We start from the raw sequence: 24,716 nt of genomic DNA, 5'->3' as shown, positions 1-24,716 counted from the left end.
TATTGGAGTTGTGTGGAAATATAATACTATATAAAGGGACTGTTTGTGAATATTATACTTTGCAGTCATACTGTGCAGGTGGGCTCTTTGGGGACATTATATTGTGTAGAGAGGTTGAGTGGGGACATACTGTGTAGGGGCACTTTTTTGGGCCATTTCACTGGGTAAGGGGCCATGTAGAGACATCACACTGCATGGGTGCTCTGCATGTACATACTGTGTGAGGGAATATCATACTATATGAGGGGCTAGGTGAAGGGTACAACATACTGTGTAAGGGTCTTTGTGAGGAGAGTATACTGGGCTGTGTGGAGATGTTAAACTGTGTAGGGGGGCTGTATGGGAAAATTGTACTGCATAGGAGCTCTGTTGTGACACAGTGTGTGAGGACATCATACTGTTTTATGGGCTGTGGGAGGACGTCATATTGGGGGGTATCATATTCTGTTAACTGTTGATCAACATGGGCTGTGCGACATTAATATGATTTTCTCCTTTTTATGAACTTTAAAAAAAAGCAATAAATTACTATATATGGTTTTGAATAGCTGCTACAGTTAAGACTACATGTTACAATTAGCTCTATTATAAACTGTATTAGGAGTAGCAGCGTGTCAGCATACTTAATTCTGCTCAATATTAAGTGATAAAAATTAAAATAAAACAATAATAATGAGCAGATTTAAGTTCAGCTCTCCACATTAGTCAACCTCTCATTTGGCCTCTTGGGAAAATGAATTGTCTACCCCTTTGTGTAGCGCTGGGTTCCTCTGCCTCTCCCCAGCAGGGACACAACTCACTCACTGCCGCAGCCGGACTGCGCCCTGCCTCGCCACGGTCCTCCATGTGAGTCTCTCCTGTGCATACCACATTCCTGTGTCCTATATATGTCAGTATCTGTCGTGCCATCCCTTCCTGTCAGTATCTATCATGCCCTCAGTACCTGTCCAGACATGCCTTTCTGTTTGAACCACCCGTCCCGCCTGCAACTGTAAATACTAGAGACACCTGTCAGCTGCCACAGTCCCAGACACTGCCCTGGGAGTCGCACCTGGCATCTACCTGTTAAGCCCCTCCCACATCAGGTTAAGCCCAGGCCCCACTGTGGTCCAATGGGTCCACTCCCACTTGCCGCCTCATCACCGGCATGCATTAGTTTGCTCAGGCCATTGACTCTGAGGTTCCGCCTCTGTATGAACTGTACTATATGTGCCACCCCCACGTCAGTAGCAGCCGGGCCGCTCGGATCCAGATCCGCAGTGGCTCGAGGGATTTCCGGACTCGGGGGTCATGTGGACACTCAAATAAAAAGGGGACGTATATGTACTGGATTGCTGCAAGTACTTCGTGATGCTACCCACGGTGTGTGGTAAGATATGGTACCCCCTCTGCTGTTGGGGAGCACCTGGGGGGAGATGGGATAGCAGCTGGATGTTAACCTCTCCGTTGGGTAGGAATGGTTGACCCGGGGCTCAGTGTCCAAAACACGGGGAGTGATGTAGGCCGGAGGTGGCACGCCGGGCCGGGGAGTGTTGGTGTACTCACTCACTATGGAATAATTGCACACAAGTACGTTTGTAAACCAAGGTGTCAGTGGCCAGCTGCCGCGTTCGGGTGTACCCAGGTCCCACAGCCGGGCTGGGGTACCGATGTCCCTTCCTTCGGCACTCTGCAATTTTCTTGTGTTGATTTAACCCGTGTGGAACGAGAGAAATCCGCTCCCGGTGTCTTGTTTACCCGAGGAGCCGTTGCCCGTGAACACTGACCCTTGGGATTTCAGTGGGTGATTTCAGATACCCTATCCCCCGCGGTGGGCTGCCGGTTCACTCTATCTGGGCTAAACTTCTGGAGCTAAGCTTGGAACCTGCTCCAGGCCTGGTGAATTAGAGAAGGGGCTTGCAACCGTCTTCTAACTAGGGTCCAGGTACCCCGCCTGTGCACGGTTTCCGGACCGTATCTCCGCTGTCGGTACCGGTGGTTTCCAACCCTACCCCGATCCACTCTGGATCTCCCGCGACCGTATTCCCGTCGCCTTTGGACACAGTCCACTGCTTGCCACCTTGCCAGTAGACCAGGGCCACTACCCTGTCCACCCTCACTAGGCTCAGCTTTCCTCCTGACAGCCTGTCACAGTCACTCCTCTCCACTTGACTTCCAACTTCCAACTCCAAAACTGATCTGACTTCAACTACTCTGTTCCCGCCCCCGGATCCTCAAGAATCCTAGGTGGGTGCTCCCAATCCGACCGGTCCTGCCCACTGGTGTGTCCTTCTTACCCCGGGGGGGTGGCTTGGATTTTGTGGCAGATGGAACCCTTGTGTGGGAAGGTGTTATGTACCTTTGTGATCACCTGGCGGCGCCAGGGCGTCACACTATACATGTCAGTATCTGTCATTCCATCCCTACCTGTCAGTATGTGCCATGCCATCAGTACTTGCCCTCATCTGCTGTCCTTGTTTGTACCAGCAATCCCACCTGATCCTGTCAGCACTAGAGACTCTGCCTGTCTGTGCTTGAGCCCGTTCCTGCCATGGGGGTTAGCTGCTACAGTTACGGACACTGCCCTGGGAATGCACCTAGCATCTACATGGTAGTCACTTACTCAAGCCCTCCCATGTCAGGGAAAGCCCAATGGGTCCATTCTCGCTTGCATTACAGTTTACTCAGGTCATGGACTCCACTGACTCAGAGTTCGGACAGAGGAAGAGCCTATGTCGTGAGATGTCATTCAAGCTTGAACAACAAGGTGAAATCCACCTGAATGCTTTAGCTCCATCTGTATCTGGACTTTGTCTTTCTGCTCCACCATGTTTTGATGGCAATCCAAAGCAATGCCAGAGGTTCATCAACCAGTGCACCATGCACTTCGAACTTTTGGCCCAGCAGTTTTCTTCTGACCGGGCCAAAGTGTCTTTCCTCATGTCGCACTTCGGACTTCCGACTGTTGGTTAGTATGCGGTTCAGTTACACACCCTCTTCTCTGAACTTGGATAGAATAATTAGGTAAAGGTGGCCACCTTTTGGGAAGATCTATCCAGGAGGATTAAGGATGAACTGGCAAGCCCTGATATTCCTGCCATATTGGATGATCTAATTTCATTGGCTACATGGGTCAATAGCAGGTTCCAGGAACGTTCCATGGAGGAATCACGTGAACGGAAACCTATGTGTCTGACTCCATACTTCCAAAGGCTGCCAATTTCTCAGTTTCCAGTTCTTGCTCCGGCAGCTGAACCTATGAACCTATGTAGGTTGATTGTATCAAGATGTTCAAGCAATGATAGGAACATCGCCGAGCCATAGGTATGTGGTTCTACTGTGGATGTACATGCTTGTCTTTTGAGGCTGGGATCCTTTTGCCTTGGTCCAGTAGGAGAGGTTTCCCTCGACGAAAACAGTCTTTCTCCTTCATTGACCCTGTCCATGTCCATATTGTATGGTGGACTTCAGTTCTTTGAGACTGTCTACCTTGATTCCAGATCTAGAGGGAACTTCATTTAACAGGCTATGGTAGATCAGTAGCAGATTCCCAACCAACACCTCAAGAATACCTTGTCAGTGTTGTCTGTCTATGGAGTATTCTTGTTCGAGCCCATATTGTTTGTTTCTGAACCTGTGGAGATGCGCATGGTAACTTCACATTCGGAGACGATCTTCTTCCTGATGCTTCTAAACCTGTCCTGCCCGCTTCTTCTGGGTCTGCCTTGGCTCCATACTCACTAACCAATTCTGGACTAGTGCACTGTTGGGGCATAATTGCCACAAAAGGTGCCTGGTCAGTGCTCATCCATCCAGGTCTTCTAAGCTATAACCTATCTATCTTGTTCTGCTTGCTGCCTGTTGCCCTGCTATGGTTGACTTTGACGGAAGGCAAGAGGCATCCCAAGGTGTCCCTGAGATGACTGCTTTGGAAACCGGTTCCGTTTTCCAATCAAGGGTTTGGAGAAAGCATCTCAAGCAACAACCATCTGACCTACCTCTTCCACTGGCCATTTCTCTACCCATCAACTCTGAGGATGTAATTCTGGAGAAGAAATTTCCTTCAGGCGTAGTGAAGAGGGGGAATAAAGGGGGGAGGTACTGTAGCAAAACTGTTCCTGCACTGCTCTGCCTCTCCCCACCACTCAGACACCGCCGCAGCCTTACTGCGCCCTGCCTTGCCTTCCTGCAGTCCAGCCACTTTCTCTGGTACCTGTGCACGCTAAACAGGACCCCAGGAGTGTGCTTAGGGAATGCACACCTTCTCTACTCTTAAAGGGCTGGCATCCTTTTACACAAACGTTCCTCTCAACCTATGGGTCAGAAGCATCACATATTTAACACTAGAAGTCCCAGGGAGGGGTCATTTAACATTTCTACCTTAGGAACCCAGAGACGGGTTGAATGACCTGAAGGATTTTAGCTAACATCCTATAATCACCGTCTTTTGTTCTGTAATTAAGGCCATTACTGTCGCACCACAGGAGGTTGTTGTTTTCCATTGAGTTTAGCCATTTAGTTTATAGTTAGTTAATTCAGTTTAACTAAGGGTCATTTGACCCTCTTTCGGGACTTCAGGGGGGAGCTCGAAATTTCTGGGACTTCTAGTGTTAAGGGATCCTCCCTCTGGGGAGGTGACTGAGCAACATGGTCAGTTAGTCAGCTAATGCCCATCTAGCTAGATACTTGTCAAGTCTCAATTGGCTACTGCCCACTAGCCGTACCTGTATCCCATTTATGTCAGTATCTGCTGTGCCATTCCTACCTGTCAGTATCTGCGGTGACATCCATACCTGCCTTCATCTGCCATTCTGTCTGTACCAGCCATCCCACCTGTACCTGTCAGTACTAGAGATTCTGCCTTTCCATGCCTGAGCCCGTTCCTACCCTGAGGGTTAGCTGCCACAGTCCTGGACACTGCCCTGAGAGTGGCATCTGGTATCTACCCAGTAGTTGCTTAGTCAAGTTCTTCCCAGGCAAGGATACACCTGGGCCCCCCTTGTGGTCCAGTGGGTCCACTCCCGCTCGCCACCTCATCACCGGCGTGCTTTACACCTTGCTCTGCTGGGTTCTAGTTTTGGATGTGTTTCATATCTTTTATATTATTAATTAGTAAAAATTCAACTATTTGCCTTACCTGATGATATTGCCTGGGTGTGTAATTGTAACAGCAAAGCTTGTGATGTAGTTAAAGTTGGAAATACATTTGTGTATAATGGATCTCAGAATAAGGTTGTGTGATGTTATTTTCTGTACAGGATTTTAAATCAGCGGCTTTTTTACAAAAAATACTATTACACCTGTTTATACATTATATATATAATATTGCAGCTCAGTCCCATTCACTTTAATGGAACTAAGCTTTAACACCAGACCGAACTCCTGGACAGATATAGTGTTTTTCTGCAAAAAAGCAGCCACGTTTTTTTAATCTTATTCTATCCTTTATGTCCTAAATTATTTCTGCAATAGTCATCAAAATCATTCTCGACTAATCTCAAGTAATACAGAAATGGCTTACCTCTTTGTGGCATAAATTAGTAAAATATTAATAAAGCAAACAGTAAATATTGGAAAAACACAAAACAAGCAAACAAATGGTATAGTAATAATGTGGAAATATAGTATATAATGGCAGTTATGTCTGAAAAGGAAAAAATAGTAACCTTTCAGCTGTAGACAAAGGCACCTTTAGAAGGTATTGGGTGTAACAGTCTCATTAACGGGTTCTTAGTTAATGACGGCTAATTTTCTCACGTATCTGGGAGTGGAAACAGTGCCAAACCCTTGGAGAACAGGCCTTCAGGCATTAATATGTGATAGAGTGGGTTTCCTTCTCTGCTGAATGACCTCAGAGGCTTTTTACTATGTACATGCAAGTAAATGACCCATAGCTGTGCAGCTCCTACTGGGTTATTAAACTACAGTACATCACATCTCTGGAGGGTGGAAGGAAGTTTGCAGAATGTTCAGCCACCAACGTATTTTGCCCGTTACCTATTATATTTACAGTGCTAATCTCATCAAGGTGCAAGGATCTGAATGTGCTCATTTGCTGCAGTAAGCAATATGAATATTGATTATACAGAGTGCCATGGTACACCAGGGAGACATTATTTAATACACCTGCTATGAAGGGATTTATAAAATGTGATGCATTCAGGCTTCACAGTCATTATGAAGAATATCTAGCAACAGGACGCATATTAAAACAGAGGCCTGCACTGCTTGTTGCATATTTTTCCATCATGGCAACTGCTGTTTCTAAATTAGTATTAAAAACCTGCCATACCGGCAGATTAATATTTAAGGAAACTGGGAACATTATAATTGCAAAAGATGGATATGTTTAGCATCAAAACTTATAAAAAGGTTAAAATGAGTATGGGGGTTATATTTTACAATATATAAGATTCATGTTATACATTGATACAAGCGGGATTTTAGGATGTACAATAATAGGGTTATGTTTTTATTTTAAAGGGGCAACAAGACTCCATTCACCATAGACTTTAACATAGGCATTACTCGCATACATTAATAAGATATTTGAGACTTGTTTTTTGTAAAACATTTTTCATCGTTTTTGAAAAATCATGACTAGTTATAGTAATATTCTATAATATAAATACTCAAATATTTTACCCGACTAGAAAGCTAAACAAATGGTCTGGTTTTTTTATATGAGTTGCAGTTTTGAATGACATCATTCATTTTACCATAGCATGTAATGATAAAAAATAGTGGGAGAGAATTGAAAAGAAACACAATTGTTTTTCAAGTTTTGCTTTTATACTGTTCAAATGAAAAGAGTAAAAATGACAAGTTAACTTTGTCCTAAAAGTCAATACAATTACGGTGATACTATATTTTTTAGGTTTAAGCACTTGAAGGGAATCTGTCAGCAGGTTTTTTGTATGCAAGCTGAAACCAGCATGCTGCAAGGGTTAATGTGACACCCTGGCCTATCAGGTCGTCACAGGGTATTGTGCAGTATGCCCTTCTGTGCAATATCCAGCTCCTCCATGGTTATGGATCCCCAACGTCTGGTGTGGCAAAAACCAGCTAATCAAAATCCTAGGAACACTCTGTACCACACCCACCACACACACACCAGTGGACAGCCTGAGTGGAATAGGGTCGCCCACTTGGGGCATTAGTAAGGGGAGGTCAGGAGTGTCAGGAGTTGGTCAGTGTAGTGTTGGAGGTGAAGGAGAGAGGATGTCAGGAGCCAGGCTCCTTGGAAGTAATTAGGTGGCAGACGGTGGTCTGGGCCTAGTAGGAGCTGGACCCCCGGTCGCAGGGGATCGTGACAAGGGGCATGGAACTGTCGAGGAGGACAGCCAGCGTCCTTGTGCCATCACTAGGCTGGGACCAGGGCACGACTGGGTACGTGGACCCTAGGTAAGGGAATAGCTTCAGGCAACCTGACAATTCACCCGACGAGAACGGAGCCTGTAAGATCCGCTTTCCACTGGCTCCAAAATCGGGGTACCAGTGCAACGAGGGGGATAGGACTTTTCACAAAACGGTCCAGGAAATCCCAAGCATGAACCCTGAGAGCAAGCTCACAGTTAACCGCACTGGGGAGTGGGACCCAATTAGTTTTACGCTACCAGGGCCAACTAAGAAGTAGACTAAGTGTCAGGGAGAAGGTCACAGGTCATCAGGCAACACCACCGGCTACGGGACCCAAACAAGCTCGCCTGGGCGGCAGCGGTGTCCAGAACTTTGGTTTACCAAGTTGTCGGTGTCCGCTTTATGGACTGAGTGAGTACTCAATTGACCCTTTCACCCCCAACGGCACTCCACAACTCCATCACCGAGTCCCGGGGCATCCCCCCTACCCGTGGAGGGGTCTAACACCTGGCTGCCTACTCCATTGTCGCAGGGTACTGCCAACTGCATCGGTGGTACTCCACCTTACCACACACCACGGGTGGCATCACAAACTTTAAATACACCATCCCCTGTAAATACCCCCTTCATTTGAGTGCCCGCACGACCCCCAGGTCCGGACGCCCCTCGAGCCACCGCGGATCCGGACCTGAGCAGCCCGGCTGCTGACGTGGGGGTGGCACATTAACACAGAAAGTTCAGGCATGATTGTCTTGTCACAGATCTTCTGATCTTCTGTTTATTTGCTATGTTTCTTTAAGCATGCTAGTCCGACACCCCCCCTCCTGTGATTGACATCTCACTTTCAATATACAATGTCTATTGAGAGTCTGGTGTGGGCGAGGGCAGCTCCCTAGGCTCAACTACATGACTAAACCTAAAAATTCATATTGTGTCATAATGGCTGCAGCCAGTAATGAAATGATACACCATTGGATTCAGGATATCTTTGTCTATACTATGCTGCTCTCAGATAAGGTAGCAAAAACCTGCTGACAGATTCCCTTTAAAAAAATACAGAAAGAAAATTTTTGAAGAAAAAGAAAACATTTTTTTTCTTCAATCTTCATATTCTAAAAGTGATATGTTTTTATATTTACATCAATATAAATAGAGGTGTATGAGAGCTTTTTTATGTGATGAGCTGTAGTTTTTATTGGAATCATTTTGGGGTATATGTAACTTTCTGATCTCTTTTATTTCACTATTTGGCGGGCAAAGTAATCCAAAACCAAGGACTCTGCAAAATTTATTTTTATCATTTTGGACAATTATGCAGACAGAGATACCCAGTATGTTATTATTTATTTTACATGTTGTTTAGGTTTTAGGAAGAGACGTGTGATGGAGATGTTATATTTTTGAATTTTGTTTCTTAAAAAAACTATCACAATTGGTATTATTACTCCTTTGGAGACATGGTATCTTAAAGGCCTGTTGTTTTTTTGTTTTAGGTGAGTACCAAGTGCCGTGGTCTTTGGTGGGAGTGTGTCACCAACGTATTTGATGGAATCACAACGTGTGATGAATATGACTCCATATATGCAGAGCACCCATGTACGTATTGCTATGATATGGACAATATGCAGACTTTTTTTCAGTAGCCTTGCTCACATATCTTAAAGCAATCTCCCACCTCCTTAGTAAATGTGACTAGACATTTCTACATTTGTAATGCATTGTAACTTCACCCAATGGCCTCAGCGCTGTTGTCATTACTTCCGTATCTGTGATCAGTGCCCATCTCTTTTTCAGACATGTATAGTCACTTTTACTATAAGCGGCTAAGTGTCATTAAATCCCTCCCCGACATCGGCTGTACATGTACATCGCAGCGGGCAAGGAGATCCCTTAAAGCACCACACGTGTATGTTATGGTTATGGAGGCGCCCAGACGCAGTGGGTATCAGCCGTGTAAGATAGCCAACACCCTGCTCCAACAGTTGATGCAAGCACCAATCACAGCTAGTTAACCCTTCACACGTCACTGTAAATAGAGATTATGGCATGTTGGTCATTGTAATAGAGGAGGATCATTTTCTCACTCCATTGACACCCTTGCGACTTGATTGTCATAGCAACCACAGGTCACTAATAGGTTATTATTGCAGGGTAATAGATCAGTGATCAGACTGGTGATGTTCAAGTCCCATACTGTGCAAAAAAAGCATAAATATTAAAGCAAATAACGGAAAAATGTTTTACCACTAAAAACCCTGTTTTTATGCAAAAACAGAAGTAACCCCAAAAAAGTACACCTAATTAGTATCACCACATCTGGAATAACTGAAGCTATACATTTGTCCTATTTAAAGGGTTGTCCAGTACTTGATTAATGCCTACTCATTTCTCTTGTTCACCCCCGTAAAAATAAATAAGCCTATATTCACCTCCAATGCAGCCGCGGGGCAAATATGACATTGTTATGAAACATGAACAGCGCAACCAATCAGAGCCCGGCATCTGTATCACTGCCTTCGGATATTTGAGCAGGATGCTAACGCTGTGCTGACTTCCTGCTCAAATGTCCAGAGTTGGGTGACAGAAGATGGCACTGATTAGTCGCAGGGCCTTTGTGTCATAACATCATAATAATGTCATGTGGGCGCCATGAACTCAGCTCACCCACACCGTAGGTGAGTATAGGCTTATTTATTTTTACAGGGGTATACAAGGGAAATGAATAGGGGTTATCCAAGTAGTTGACAACCACTTTAATTAACTTATACAGTGAACACTAAAAAAGTAAAAAAAAAATATGGCAAATATACTTTTTCATCATTCTGACACAAAAAGTGTAGTAAAAAGTGATAAAAAGTCATATACTGTATATAAAAAAAAGTATCACAAAAATATACCATTCTGTTCTGCAAATAAAGGCCCATATATTGCTATGTATGATGACATCATGAGAGCCCATCTACTGATATTTGCCTTCACCCTTTGAGGAGATGACTATGAACAGTGACTGAGGCTGTGCAGAATTCCAGGCAGGTAAAGCAGGTGACTGAGACAAGAATGACCTGTGCATCAGAGACTGGAGGCCGCCGACAGGAGGGGAGAAGGCAGAGAAGCAGGAGAGCTGGAAGTGCACTGCCTATGTCTCCATGACTAATACACTAGACTTCACTAAGATGTCAAAATAAAATTCTACATTCAAGCTATGGATTTAATAGAGATTGAATATTCTTCAAAATGAGGGAGGGGTCCATTTTCTCCAATTACCCCTGTAAAAGTGAAAATTTGGGTTTTCCACTGATTTAGCACCGCTAGGGTTTTGGAAGTGTAATGGGACATCTGAATTATGTAGCAGCCAAATTTGCGCTCCAAACGTCCAATAGCTTACCTTCTCTTCTGTGCTATGCCATGTGCCATGTGGATTCCACATACAGGGAAAATTGGTTAACAAATTGGGGAGTTCATTTCTCCTGTTACCCATTGTAAAAATTATAATTTGGGGCTAAAACAACATTTTAGTTGAAAAAATATATTTTTCATTCTATTTTCAATCCTGTAAAACACATGAAGGCCTAACAAACTTTCTTAAGCAGTTTTGAATACTTTGAGAAGTGCAGTTATTAAAACGTGGTCTTGTTTGGGGATTTTCTGAAATAAACACTCTTCAATGTAATTTTAAAAGTGAAATGATCCCTAAAAAATGGGTTTTGTAAATGTTGTTGAAAAATATTTATTTGCAACTAAACTTTTCAGCCCCCACCAAAATATAAATATGTTTGAAAAATGACCTATTGCTTGTTATTTTTTAAGCATTTTACATGAATATCTGTTTTAAGAGCATAAAAACAATGTTTAAAACATGTTGCCAAATTTAAAATATTTTCATACATAAACACAAATTCTATTGACTTAAATTTACCACTACTATCAAGTACAAAGTTTCATAAAATAGTCTCAGAATCCCTAGTAAAGTAAGAAGCATTTCAAACTTTTTGCCACATAAAAAGACATTTCAAATTGCAAAATTGGGCTTTGTCAGGAGGTGAAAATTGGCTCCATTGGCAGTGGTACTTATCCCCAATGAAGTATCAAGGCACTGATAATAGAATGCACAATACGTATACTGTATAAACAAGGCATTGTCTGCATATAAATAATATAATCCCAAAACACACAATACATATATACGTTCACCTCCTGGTATATATGCCCCATCCTGGGGGCCTCCTGGTATATATATCCTGCTTCTGGGCACATTCTGGTATATATGTCCCCATCCTGGTTTCTGCCCCCTTGCTTTTGTATATGTCCTCCTCCTGGTATATATGTCCCATCCTGGAGGCCTCCTGATATCCTGACATACATATATATGCCCATCCTGGACACATTCTAGTATATACAGCAGGTTCCCAGCCTGGTCTGTGCACCTTCCTGGTGTATATGTCCTCCTCCAGGTATACATGTCCCATCCTGGGGTTTTCCTGGTATAGACAGTGGGAGAAATAGGTATTTAATCCCATGTCGCATGGCATCCTCTCTAAGTTGTGATTCATTTCAGCTGGATGTACGCCTTACAACACGCATCCATCTGAAGCAAAGCAGGCACTGGGGACGGAAGGCGCCCCAGCAGGGCTGGGATCAGCAGGCCCCTCACCACCACCAACAGTTGTCTTCAGCTCACTGAGCGCTTAGGACACAAAAACATTGAACCAAAGCACATCTCGCGTCAGAATCAACGCCACTCCATAAAGCACATGATCAAACAGGAAAGAACTGGAGCTTACAAGGGCTGTTCGTATAAAACATCAAAAAAGCTTTATTATATAAATTTATTTTTAAAAATTGGGTTTCAAACATTACAAAATTGTATATGGTGCTAATAATGGACAAGGTGAAATACCACATATAAGTGGGGGAGCAAAGGTGACAAACACCCTAAATGGGGAGATAATTTTAGCAGGGACAAAGGATCATGAATAGTCATAGATGGCTGGCTAACAAATATGGCGCCTCTGTCCTAACAAGGTATGTAAAGACGTATAGCCAAATCGGCATAAAACCATTGGGCAGGGTAGAGGCACCAAAGACCAGACTAGTCATATGAAGAAGATCCAATAACAATCCTATAACTTACACATAGTCAAGAGGGTGATCACCAGAGCGTCCCACACCAGTAAGAGGAGAATTCCTACGCGCGTTTCGCACGGATTACATCTGCTGGCTTCATCAGGGAAGGTGTACGGCAATTGCCGTTCAAGGACCTTAAATAAGAGGTCACATGACCTCATTGGGCAGACCAGGACCTGAAAAATGTGTCCCGACCAATGGGATCCCCGCTGGCACGCACGCGCGCCGCGCGCCCGGCATCACACGCCCCGCAGCCGTCCAATGGGAGAGGAGGCCCGGAGCACAGTAACTCCGTGCTCCAAGGCCACCCCCACCCAACAAAGGACGGCCAAGGGGCGGGCAAGGCAGGCGAGCGGCGCGCACGGGGCACGGGGATCAGAGGGCGGGACACAGCTCCCAGCCAGAGCCCGTCAGTCAGCCAGTCGGGTTGCCATGACGGCGCGCAAACAACGCGCGGCGAGAATCCACACCAAGTCCCCGGCAGTCCAGCGAGGAGGGACGCGGCGGGCCCCCGGGCCCAGGGGTCCACAGCATCCCCCCCCACCCAAAGGGATGCCAGGCAGGCAGTGGGGACAAGTCACCGCGCGGTGGGAGCGCGCACAGCAACCAGAGGGCGGGACGGGTAGATGGCTGGGAAATTGTAAAAAAGTCAGAGTGGGCAATAAATAAATATCCATGCTATCCCATAGACAAACTGCAATGGCATGAATAACAATAACATCAGCAACAACAATACATAAAGCAATGGAACAGGGGAATTATTATGAGGAAGTCTTCTTAAAGTGACAGTGCATCCATATCATAGGGAAATCATATGCGAACAATTTTCCAAAACCGATGTCAGGTCCAAGTCCGACATGTAAACCACAATGGATTATTACTGTAACAAGGTCCTATGAAGGCAAAAGGAATGAATTTAGAACACTGAAAATGAGTAATGGGGACAAAAGAAACCAATTAAAAATGTAGTTAAAAAAATACCCTAAAATAAAAAAGGAAAGGAATGGAATCGGTTTTTGGGAGAGGGGTTTGTTTGTTGACGGAGGTGCATGGGCCGCCCCCATGGTGTCTATGTGGGTGAGGTACATTGATGATCTACTGATCATCTGGCAGGGTACCATCTCTCAACTCAGGCTTTTCATGGACCAGCTCAACACAAATAATTATAACATCAAATTGACATATAGTTTCAGCGACAGTGGAGTTGAGTTTTTGGACATCAAGATTACTGCAGATGAGTTTGGGGCTTTACAGACGGACGTGTATAGAAAACCGACGTCTGTGAATGCCCTACTCCATGCCATCTCTGCCCATACCAACTCCACTGTACGCGCCATCCCAGTTGGTCAGTATCTCAGAGTGAGACGACTCTGCTCTCAGGACAACGTTTTTAAACAGCAGGCAGATGATTTGAGGATGAGGTTTAAAAACAGAGGTTATGGTAACCGTGCTTTGAAGCAAGCTTACCAGAGAGCAAGATCGGTGTCTAGGGATGATCTGTTACACGGGAGGAGAGGTGAAACCAGGCCTGTGGAAAATATAAGGTTCATCTCCACATTTAATGCCAAATGGCAGGAGATGAGGGAAATCCTAACCAAATTTTGGCCGATCCTTCAATCGGATCCCACCTTGAAGTCACGTCTACCCCCTGTACCTCTGATGACCGCCAGACGATGTAGAAACCTTAAGGACTACTTGGTCAAAAGCCATTATATACCACCTGTGACCAGTAGTCCATTTGGCTCGTCTGGACCTATTAAAGGTTGCTTCCCTTGTGGCCGTTGTGTTTCCTGCCCGAATATCTCTCGCTGCTCCTCCTTTCATGCCAGTGATGGGATGAAAAACTTCTCTATAAAAGAACATATTTCCTGTACTACCATCAACGTCATCTATCATGCAACATGCGATTGTAACAAGATCTATATTGGCATGACGTCAAGGGAATTAAGAGTAAGAGTAAGGGAGCATGTGAGGGATATTCGGGCAGCAACCACAGCGACCAATGTGGCAGAACTAAAAACTATACCGCGCCACTTTAAGTTGGTTCATGGATGCAACCCTAGATCCTTCATGGTCAGGGGTATAGACGTGATTCACTGTGGGATAAGGGGGGGGAATGTTAAAAAACTTTTGGCCCAACGTGAACTAAAATGGATTACCATTTTGGACACAGTAACACCCAAGGGCCTTAATGAGGCTCTAAACTTCGCCCCTTTTTTATGAGGAATCTTTTCGATGTACTGCACCATTCCTTTCCTTTTTTATTTTAGGGTATTTTTTTAACTACATTTTTAATTGGTTTCTTTTGTCCCCATTACTCATTTTCAGTGTTCTAAATTCATTCCTTTTGCCTTCATAGGACCTTGTTACAGTAATAATCCATTGTGGTTTACATGTCGGACTTGGACCTGACATCGGTTTTGGAAAATTGTTCGCATATGATTCCCCTATGATATGGATGCACTGTCACTTTAAGAAGACTTCCTCATAATAATTCCCCTGTTCCATTGCTTTATGTATTGTTGTTGCTGATGTTATTGTTATTCATGCCATTGCAGTTTGTCTATGGGATAGCATGGATATTTATTTATTGCCCACTCTGACTTTTTTACAATTTCCCAGCCATCTACCCGTCCCGCCCTCTGGTTGCTGTGCGCGCTCCCACCGCGCGGTGACTTGTCCCCACTGCCTGCCCGGCGTCCCTTTGGGTGGGGGGGGATGCTGTGGACCCCTGGGCCCGGGGGCCCGCCGCGTCCCTCCTCGCTGGACTGCCGGGGACTTGGTGTGGATTCTCGCCGCGCGTTGTTTGCGCGCCGTCATGGCAACCCGACTGGCTGACTGACGGGCTCTGGCTGGGAGCTGTGTCCCGCCCTCTGATCCCCATGCCCCGTGCGCACCGCTCGCCTGCCTTGCCCGCCCCTTGGCCATCCTTTGTTGGGTGGGGGTGGCCTTGGAGCACGGAGTTACTGTGCTCCGGGCCTCCTCTCCCATTGGACGGCTGCGGGGCGTGTGATGCCGGGCGCGCGGCGCGCGTGCGTGCCAGCGGGGATCCCATTGGTCGGGACACATTTTTCAGGTCCTGGTCTGCCCAATGAGGTCATGTGACCTCTTATTTAAGGTCCTTGAACGGCAATTGCCGTACACCTTCCCTGATGAAGCCAGCAGATGTAATCCGTGCGAAACGCGCGTAGGAAGGCTCCTCTCACTGGTGTGGGACGCTCTGGTGATCACCCTCTTGACTATGTGTAAGTTATAGGATTGTTATTGGATCTTCTTCATATGACTAGTCTGGTCTTTGGTGCCTCTACCCTGCCCAATGGTTTTATGCCGATTTGGCTATACGTCTTTACATACCTTGTCAGGACAGAGGCGCCATATTTGTTAGCCAGCCATCTATGACTATTCATGATCCTTTGTCCCTGCTAAAATTATCTCCCCATTTGAGGTGTTTGTCACCTTTGCTCCCCCACTTATATGTGGTATTTCACCTTGTCCATTATTAGCACCATATACAATTTTGTAATGTTTGAAACCCAATTTTTAAAAATAAATTTATATAATAAAGCTTTTTTGATGTTTTATACGAACAGCCCTTGTAAGCTCCAGTTCTTTCCTGTTTGATCACTGAGCGCTTACTTGGCAGAGGTACAGTACAGACCAAAAGTTTGGACACACCTTCTCATTTAAAGAGTTTTCATTATTTTCATGACTATGAAAATTGTAGATTCCCATTGAAGGCATCAAAACTATGAATTAACACATCTGGAATGAAATACTTAACAAAAAAGTGTGAAACAACTGAAAATATGTCTTACATTCTATGTTCTTCAAAGTAGCCACCTTTTGCTTTGATTACTGCTTTGCACACTCTTGGCATTCTCTTGCTGAGCTTCAAGAGGTAGTCACTGGAAATGGTTTTCCAACAGTCTTGAATGAGTTCCCAGAGATGCTTAGAACTTGTGGTCCTTTTGCCTTCACTCTGCGGTCCATCTCACTCCAAACCATCTCGATTGGGTTCAGGTCTGGTGACTGTGGAGTCCAGGTCATTTGGTGTAGCACCCCATCACTCTCCTTCTTAGTCAAATAGCCCTTACACAGCCTGGAGGTGTGTTTGGGGTCATTGTCCTGTTGAAAAAAAAAAATTATGGTCCAACTAAACGCAAACCGGATGGAATAGCATGCCGCTGCAAGATGCTGTGGTAGCCATGCTGGTTTAGTATGCCTTCAACTTTCAATAAATCCCCAACAGTGTCACTAGCAAAGCACCCCCACACCATCACACCTCCTCCTCCATGCTTCACGGTGGGAACCAGGCATGTAGAGTCCACCCGTTCACCTTTTCTGCGTCACACAAAGACACGGTGGCTGGATCCAAAGATCTCAAATTTGGACTCATCAGACCAAAGCACAGGTTTCCACTGGTCTAATGTCCATTCCTTGTGTTCTTTAGCCCAAATAAGTCTCTTCTGCTTGTTGTCTGTCCTTAGCAGTGGTTTCCTAGCAGCTATTTTACCATGAAGGCCTGCTGCACAAAGTCTCCTCTTAATAGCTGTTCTAGAGATGAGAACGTGTGTCCAAACTTTTGGTCTGTACTAGATATATATATGCAGACCAAAGTTTGGACACACCTTCTCATTCAAAGAGTTTTCTTTATTTTCATGACTGAAACAACTGAAAATATGTCTTTTATTGTAGGTTCTTTAAAGTAGCCACCTTTTGCTTTGATTACTGCTTTGCACTCTTAGCATTCACTTGATCAGCTTCAAGAGGTAGTCACCGGAAATGGTTTTCACTTCACAGGTGTGTCCTGTCAGGTTTAATAAGGGGGATTTCTTGCCTTATAAATGGGGTTGGGACCATCAGTTGTGTTGTGCAGAAGTCTGGTGTCTACACAGCTGATAGCCCTACTGAATAGACTATTAAAATTTGTATTATGGCAAGAAAAAAGCAGCTAAGTAAACAAAAATGAGTGGCCATCATTACTTTAAGAAATGAAGGTCAGTCAGTCCAAAAGATTGGGAAAACTTTGAAAGTGTCCCCAAGTGCAGTGGCAAAAACCATCAAACGCTACAAAGAAACTGGCTCACATGAGGACCGCCCCAGGAAAGGAAGACCAAGAGTCACCTCTGCTGCGGAGGATAAGTTTATCCGAGTCACCAGTCTCAGAAATCGCAGGATAACAGCAGCTCAGATTAGAGACCAGGTCAATGCCACACAGAGTTCTAGCAGCAGACACATCTCTAGAACAACTGTTAAGAGGAGACTTTGTGCAGCAGGCCTTCATGGTAAAATAGCTGCTAGGAAACCACTGCTAAGGACAGACAACAAGCAGAAGAGACTTGTTTGGGCTAAAGAAAACAGGGAATGGACATTAGACCAGTGGAAATCTGTGCTTTGGTCTGATGAGTCCAAATTTGAGATCTTTGAATCCAACCACCGTGTCTGTGCGATGCAGAAAAGGTGAACGGATGGACTCTACATGCCTGGTTCCCACCGTGAAGCATGGAGGAGGAGGTGTGATGGTGTGGGGGTGCTTTTCTGGTGACACTGTTGGGGATTTATTCAAAATTGAAGGCATACTGAACCAGCATGGCTACCACAGCATCTTGCAGCGACATGCTATTCCATCCGGTTTGCGTTTAGTTGTACCATCATTTATTTTTCAACAGTACAATGTCCTCAAAAACACCTCCAGGCTGTTTAAGGGCTATTTGACTAAGAAGGAGAGTGATGGGGTGCTACGCCAGATGAACTGGCCTCCACAGTCACCAGACCTGAACCCAATTGAGATGGTTTGGGGTGAGCTGGACCACAGAATGAAGGCAAAAGGGACAACAAGTGCTAAGCATCTCTGGGAACTCCTTCAAGACTGTTGGAAGACCATTTCCAATGACTACCTTTTGAAGCTCATCAAGAGAATGCCAAGAGTATGCAAAGCAGTAATCAAAGCAAAGGGTGGCTACTTTGAAGAACCTATAATATAAGGCCCCCTTCACACGCACGTGTCTCTGGTACGGGCTAGGTCTGTGCCCGCATGTACCGGAAACATGGGCACACGTAAACCCATTAAAATCAATGGGTTTATGTGCACGCACGTGTGCAGCCATTGGCCTGTGCCTCCGTGTGGAGCAGACGTGAGCCCGTGTGCTCCACACGGATGCATGTTCGTTTTTCTCTGGCAGCACAGGTGTCACAAGGCCCGCACCCGCACCACACGGATGTAGTGTGGATGCGGTCCCGTGTGACACACGCCAGAAAAACACTTGTGTCAGAGAAAAAAATAACAAAACTTTACTTACCTTCTCCTGCCCTCCTGTCTCTGCTGCTGCTGTCACTTGCTGCCGACTGCTGCTCATTATGCTCATTTAATATTCACTTCACTGCGGCGGAAGCGGCAGCAGCGGGGAGTCTGCAGGGCTGGAGACCGAAGTTCAGCACCACGGACAGCAACGCCAGGGACAGGTGAGTTGAAAGTTCTTGTTCTCCGTGTGTTATCATGGATAACATACGGAGAACACACGTAGTGCCATAAACATGGCACACGGAGGGGAAAACGCACCTTTGACATGTCCATGAAACACGTGCGTGATTTTCACAGACGTGTGAATGGGGCCTAAGACATATTTTCAGTTGTTTCACACTTTTTTGTTAGGTATTTCATTCAACATGTGTTAATTCATAGTTTTGATGTCTTCAATGTGAAGCTACAATTTTCAGAGTCCTGAAAATAAAGAAAACTCTTTGAATGAGAAGGTGTGTCCAAACTTTTGATCTTTACTATATATATATATATATATATATATATATATATATATATCTCAACCCAGACTGTGATAGGGCAAACTAAAATGGGACGATATAAAATACCTGAAGATGATCAAGCATGCAAAGGAAAAATAAAGGCAATAGGAACCATCAGCATTGGGACCAAGAAGAAAAGGGGCATAACCCAGCAGACAGGAGAACTCACCACAAGAGTTCAATTTTTTTTTTCTCTACGTCTTGACAATTGTTTTGGGTCGTGCCCCCAACCTTTGACATTTTGAACTGCAAATAGTGCATATTACCTCCTCTTTTAGTCACTTTTTTTCTTTGTCTTGTGATATTTATTGACATTTTTGTGTCAAATTCTTTATGCAGTTGATGAATTTTATGTGAAGTAAAAATAGTTGTTAATTTTTGCCTTCAATCTTTTTTAGAGCAAAAAGGTTTGCATTTTGCAAAATCTCGCAAAAAATTGCACCAACATTTCTAGCACACATAAAGTTACTGCAGGGAAGTATTAGTAAAATTTTCACACATTTTGCGATTTTTTTGGAAAAGTGGCAAATTATAAACTGAAAACATCTGGAAAACCTAAACTCTTTCCACAATGCAAAACATAAAAAAAAACAGGTGAACTGACACGGGGTCCTTCTCCCATATCACACAATCAACAGAGTGAGAGATGGGTGAACAATCCACAGGTCCTTTATTCCATGCAATCTAGAAGGTCCATAAAATAATCCACCACACAGAGGGTAAAATAGTCCAGGAACTACAGTACCAGTGTGCAGATCCCAGTTTATGGATTTGTTAACCACTCCAGTTGCATATTGCATAATCCATCATATTTTAAATGGTGGATTATCGAAGCATCAGAGCAATGGTTGTATGAATGGTTACAGCAGTCATCAGAGTAGGCATTCCTCAGAGTCCAGCGGCAGCCGTCCTCACTAAAGTGCCAGCGATGTTCAAGCAAACCAATATGTGTTCCTTGCAGCTCTGTCATGAAGAGACTACAATTGAGGCTTGGAGCAAATTTTTTTATTCCAGCATATTTACATGCTGACAAGTGCTCTGCAAGAAAAGTATTTCTTTACTACTGCAACTAGAACCAAATTTGCTAGATTTTCCTGGTGGCTGTGCAGGAGCTGAGAAACAGTGGCTTAATACGCTGATGGTGAGGGCTGTGGGTTGTTTTTGTCTTTTTTTTCTGTATGTATTGTGGTAGCGATGGGATCAACGTAGCACAGCTCAATGGAGATCCACCTACAAAGTGATAACAGAAACTGGACCGTATCCAGTCTACAGGAGAGAGCCAGAGATCTGAGCCTGAAATGCCAGGGACTGACTAAAGAGGCCTTAATTTATCCACTGGTGGGTGCGAGGCAGACCACCTCCTCCCAGATGTCTAACGGACAAGCACTGGAGATGGTGATCCTTACCCCAAAAAGCTAGTGGTTAGTGTGGTTTGAAGAAGAGATGGCAGTTGTGGACCCAGGTGTATCTCAGGAGTATAAGGAGGAGGCTGATCACTGATCACAGAGGAGACAAGAAGCAATGGAGTCCGGCAGAGGGAGTCATATGAGTTGGAGTGTAAACCCAGCGTTCCGGTAGCCTGTACGGATTACATGGACAGACTGCAAGCCATTTGATGAGGCTTCCGAAGATGTGGAAAGGTTCTTCAAGGACTTTGAGCAGAGGTGTGCTATGAAGGAGGTGCCTCACCCTGGCTGGATGCATTTGTTAATGGGACTCCTGAACAGAAGCCTGGCAGAAACTTATCGCACCATTGACTCACAGCAGAACCAGGATTACAACATTGTAAAGCGGACTATCCTGGAATACCATGCTATCACCCCAGACTCACATAGGACACAGTTCCGAGACCTCCCATGCACCATGGGGGAATCGTTTAGGATGTATGCCCATAAGATGTCCAAGGTATGTCGGAGATGACTGGAAGCGGAAAATGCCTTCACTGTGAAAGATGTCATACAGGTATTTCTTATAGAACAATTTATTTACAAGTGCCCTTCAGAAATACAGGAATAGGTTAGAGCGCGCACGCCGCACACCTTGGATAGAGCTGCAGTGATGGCTGATAAGGCTCTTACTATCCAACCGCAATGGAGGAGGCTTCTGGACAATAAGTCACAGCCTGCTCCTGCTCCCCGGCCTCTCCAGTTATATCTGCCCCTTCACGCAGCTGCAGGCCAGTGACAACCACGGCTCACAATCCTGGGCCCCAACAGTTCTGACCATGCCCTGTGGGAATCACTGAAAGGAGATGCTATGGGTGTGGGAAACCAGGGCACCTGCAATCCAGTTGTCCCGCAAGGACACGGAGGGACCCCCATGCACCTTCACCTTGTCAAGTGCATTTTGTGCATTCCATTATGCCTGAGGAAGAGGTACAACCACATCTACTGGAGTGTACCACTGACCCCTGCACCATAGATGCCCCTGTTGGAGTGTATCGGCTCCGGCCTTTGTCACCAGGTTCTCCTACTGCCTTCTCCAGAATGCACAATGGAAGGAATACGACGCAGCGCATATGTTATTGATGTGGGCAGCCTGGGCATTTGCAAGACACTTGCCCTGCTGATCGATTGAGGAATGACCTTTCACCAAATTGACCTGTTCATTCTCTACAGCCAAATACAATGGGGAAGAGATCTCACCTCTTCAAGTTGACTTGCCTAATGACTCAGACACTCATGGTTGGCCACTAGGGGTTTATGGGGTGTGAGTTATAGCCCCAAGTTCCTCTTACCATCAAAGTAAGCACTTACAGGAGGTCATGCTGGATAGGCAGGAAGCTATTGGATTTTGTGACTCTGGGGCAGTTCTCATAATAGCTGATCCCCGAGTGGTTTGGCCAGAGGCGATACATAATGGATCAGGGATTGTTATTGAATTGGCTGGAGGACAAAGGAGGAATATTTCAAAGGTAACTGTAGATCTGGACTTTAGATTTGGGGTCAAGCAATCATGGTTGGGGTGATGAGTGGCCTGCCTGCAGATATTCTCCTAGGAAATGATGTGGGTGATCTACAATGCCAATTTGTGGGTACAGGAAACACAGTTTGAGTGAAGGAGGACACAAAGGGAAGCTTGTCCTTACAATGTTACTGCTGTACAAAGGACTATCAACAGCTGAACAACATGAATTTAAGTAAGGTGGCCAGAGGTCTGTGTAGACCTCATGGCGCACTAACTTTTTAAGAAGGAGGGAGAGGTTGTGATGGTGTTATATTGTGGGTTGTGTATCATTTTGTGTAAGTTCGTATTTTAGGTATGGTGCTCTGTCCATTCTATGTATTATTTGTCCTGTCTGCAGATTAATTACCCCATGCAGTGCTTCTGTCCCTAGGTGTGGGGGAGGGGGTCCTGGAATCCACTGAAACGCTCTGCTTACCTGAGGGATTTTTCAGTGTGTCTGAGAAGGAGAAGAGAGAAGCAAGAAGATTTATCCTCTGTGGGAGTACCTGAGGCTCCCCAGACAGACCTGGACATTTTTCGCTTACTAGACTGTATCCATGTTCCTGGACTATTTTACCCTCTGTGTGGTGGATTATTTTATGAACCTTCTGGATTTCATGGAATAAAAGATCTTTGAATTGTTCACCCATCTCTCACTCTGTTCATTGTGTGATATGGGAGAAGGACCCCGTGACAGGACATATTTAAAATATACTTTTAAAAGGTGTAATAGGAAAGATGAATATGGTGCAAACAAATAAAGGCATAAAACATCAAAAACTAAACAAAACAAAATACAGGCGCAATTGCAATAATGAACTCCACCCTTAATGCAGAACAGAACCAAGTGCAGGAAAAAAACCTGAGTATGGGGCCCAGCTAGCCAGTATGGGCAATCTTGAAAGTGTGTGCACAAGTGACCACAGATATTTATCAAAAGGTTGGACAACCCCTATAACTATATGCAATTATTTAGATTTTCTTAAAAAACTGTATACACTAGATTACACACCTATCTTTAAACCTATCACACTTGATATATATGTAAGTCACTTCTCCAAACAGACCGGGTATAAACAATTGTTAATTGCACACCAAAATCAGTTTTAAATTGAAATTGAAGATCTTGTACAATCTAATTTACATCCCCACAAACTGCGGCTCCTCAAATCAATCCGCTGTAATGGATTTGACTGTATTAAGGTTCTCAATTACAAAACCACTCTATCATAATCAGAGGTGACTTCAAATTGTATTTACATCTGGCATGTAATTTCACTGAATGCCAGGTCCACTGACTGACAGATCAATGAATTAACCCAACAAATGAGTGTTCTTCAGAGAATTCAGGGATGTTCTTCACCAAAGTGAAAATTGCTTTGTGGTTGGACAGGCTTCTGGATAATGTATATTATTAATGTATTTATGATGAGGTTTTCCTACTGTACAGGTATACCACATTCACATACAGTCTGTATAACTGTTACATAAATATACTTTTACATACATTTTTCATGTCTTACTATCAGAAAAGTATTTTTATTTTCTATTTAGAGTATGACCAATAAAACATTATTGCATAATGAATAATCATGAAACATCCTAATATACAGAAAAAGAACATACTGGTACTACAGTCCCTGACAAAAGTTCTGTCGCTTATCCATGTTATGTAAACACAGAACGTAATGTGAAATTCAAACAAATAATTGACTTCTAATACAAAGATATGTTGCTTAACATTGGTGAATGAAGTTGTGGTGCTATTGGAGCCATATTTAATATTTTGTGTGACTTCCATTAGCTTGAAGGACTGCATCCATGCAGTTGAACAATGATTCATACAATTTATTGATGAAGTCATCAGGAATAGTAAAGAATGCAGTCTTACACGCCTCCAAGAGTTCATCTAGATTCTTTGACTTTGTCTTCCAAGCTACCTCTTTCATCCTACCCCAATTATGCTCAATGATGTTACTGTCTTGTGACTGGGCTGGCCAGTCCTTGAGCACCATGATCTTCTTTGCCAGGAGGAACTTTGTTGTAGAGATGGATGTATGAGATGGAGCACCATCCTGCTGCAGGATTTGACTCCTTTTATGATTGGGAATGTAAGAGGTAGCTAATACTTCTTGATATTTTAGGCTATTGATATTGCCTTCCACCTTGCAAATGTTTTGCACACCCCCATACTGAATGTAACCCCAGGCCATGATCTTTCCACCACCAAAATTAACTGTTTTCTGGATCCATACGGGCTCTAGTAGGTCTCCTGCAGTATTTGCTGTGGTGTAGTTCAACTGAAGATTTATCAGGAAAATCCACCTTCTGCCACTTTTCCAGCATCCATTTGTTTTTCAGGCTGTGGGACTTGGCAAATGCCACACGGTTTTTTAATTGCCTTTTGTTTAGTGCTGACTTCTGGGCACTGATTCAGCCATGGAGGCCATTTCGAGACAGAATCCTACAAACTGTTCTAGTTGACACAGGGACTTGAGGTGAACAGG

General features: G+C 44.4%; 1 protein-coding gene across 1 annotated transcript in view; it reads left to right on the top strand.

The window, feature by feature from the left end:
• Positions 1-24,716, top strand: part of LOC142260528 (claudin-16-like) — a 68,944-nt gene that overhangs the window by 12,988 nt on the left and 31,240 nt on the right. The window contains exon 2 of the mRNA XM_075331977.1: positions 8,832-8,934. Coding sequence (XP_075188092.1) covers positions 8,832-8,934 — 103 coding nt within the window. The remainder of the gene's footprint in view (positions 1-8,831; positions 8,935-24,716) is intronic.

This window comes from Anomaloglossus baeobatrachus, unplaced genomic scaffold (assembly GCF_048569485.1).
Source record: "Anomaloglossus baeobatrachus isolate aAnoBae1 unplaced genomic scaffold, aAnoBae1.hap1 Scaffold_121, whole genome shotgun sequence".
In the NCBI taxonomy this organism is placed as follows: Eukaryota; Metazoa; Chordata; class Amphibia; order Anura; family Aromobatidae; genus Anomaloglossus; species Anomaloglossus baeobatrachus.
Note: the sequence above shows the minus strand (reverse complement) of the source record. Positions and strands in the feature narration are given on the sequence as shown.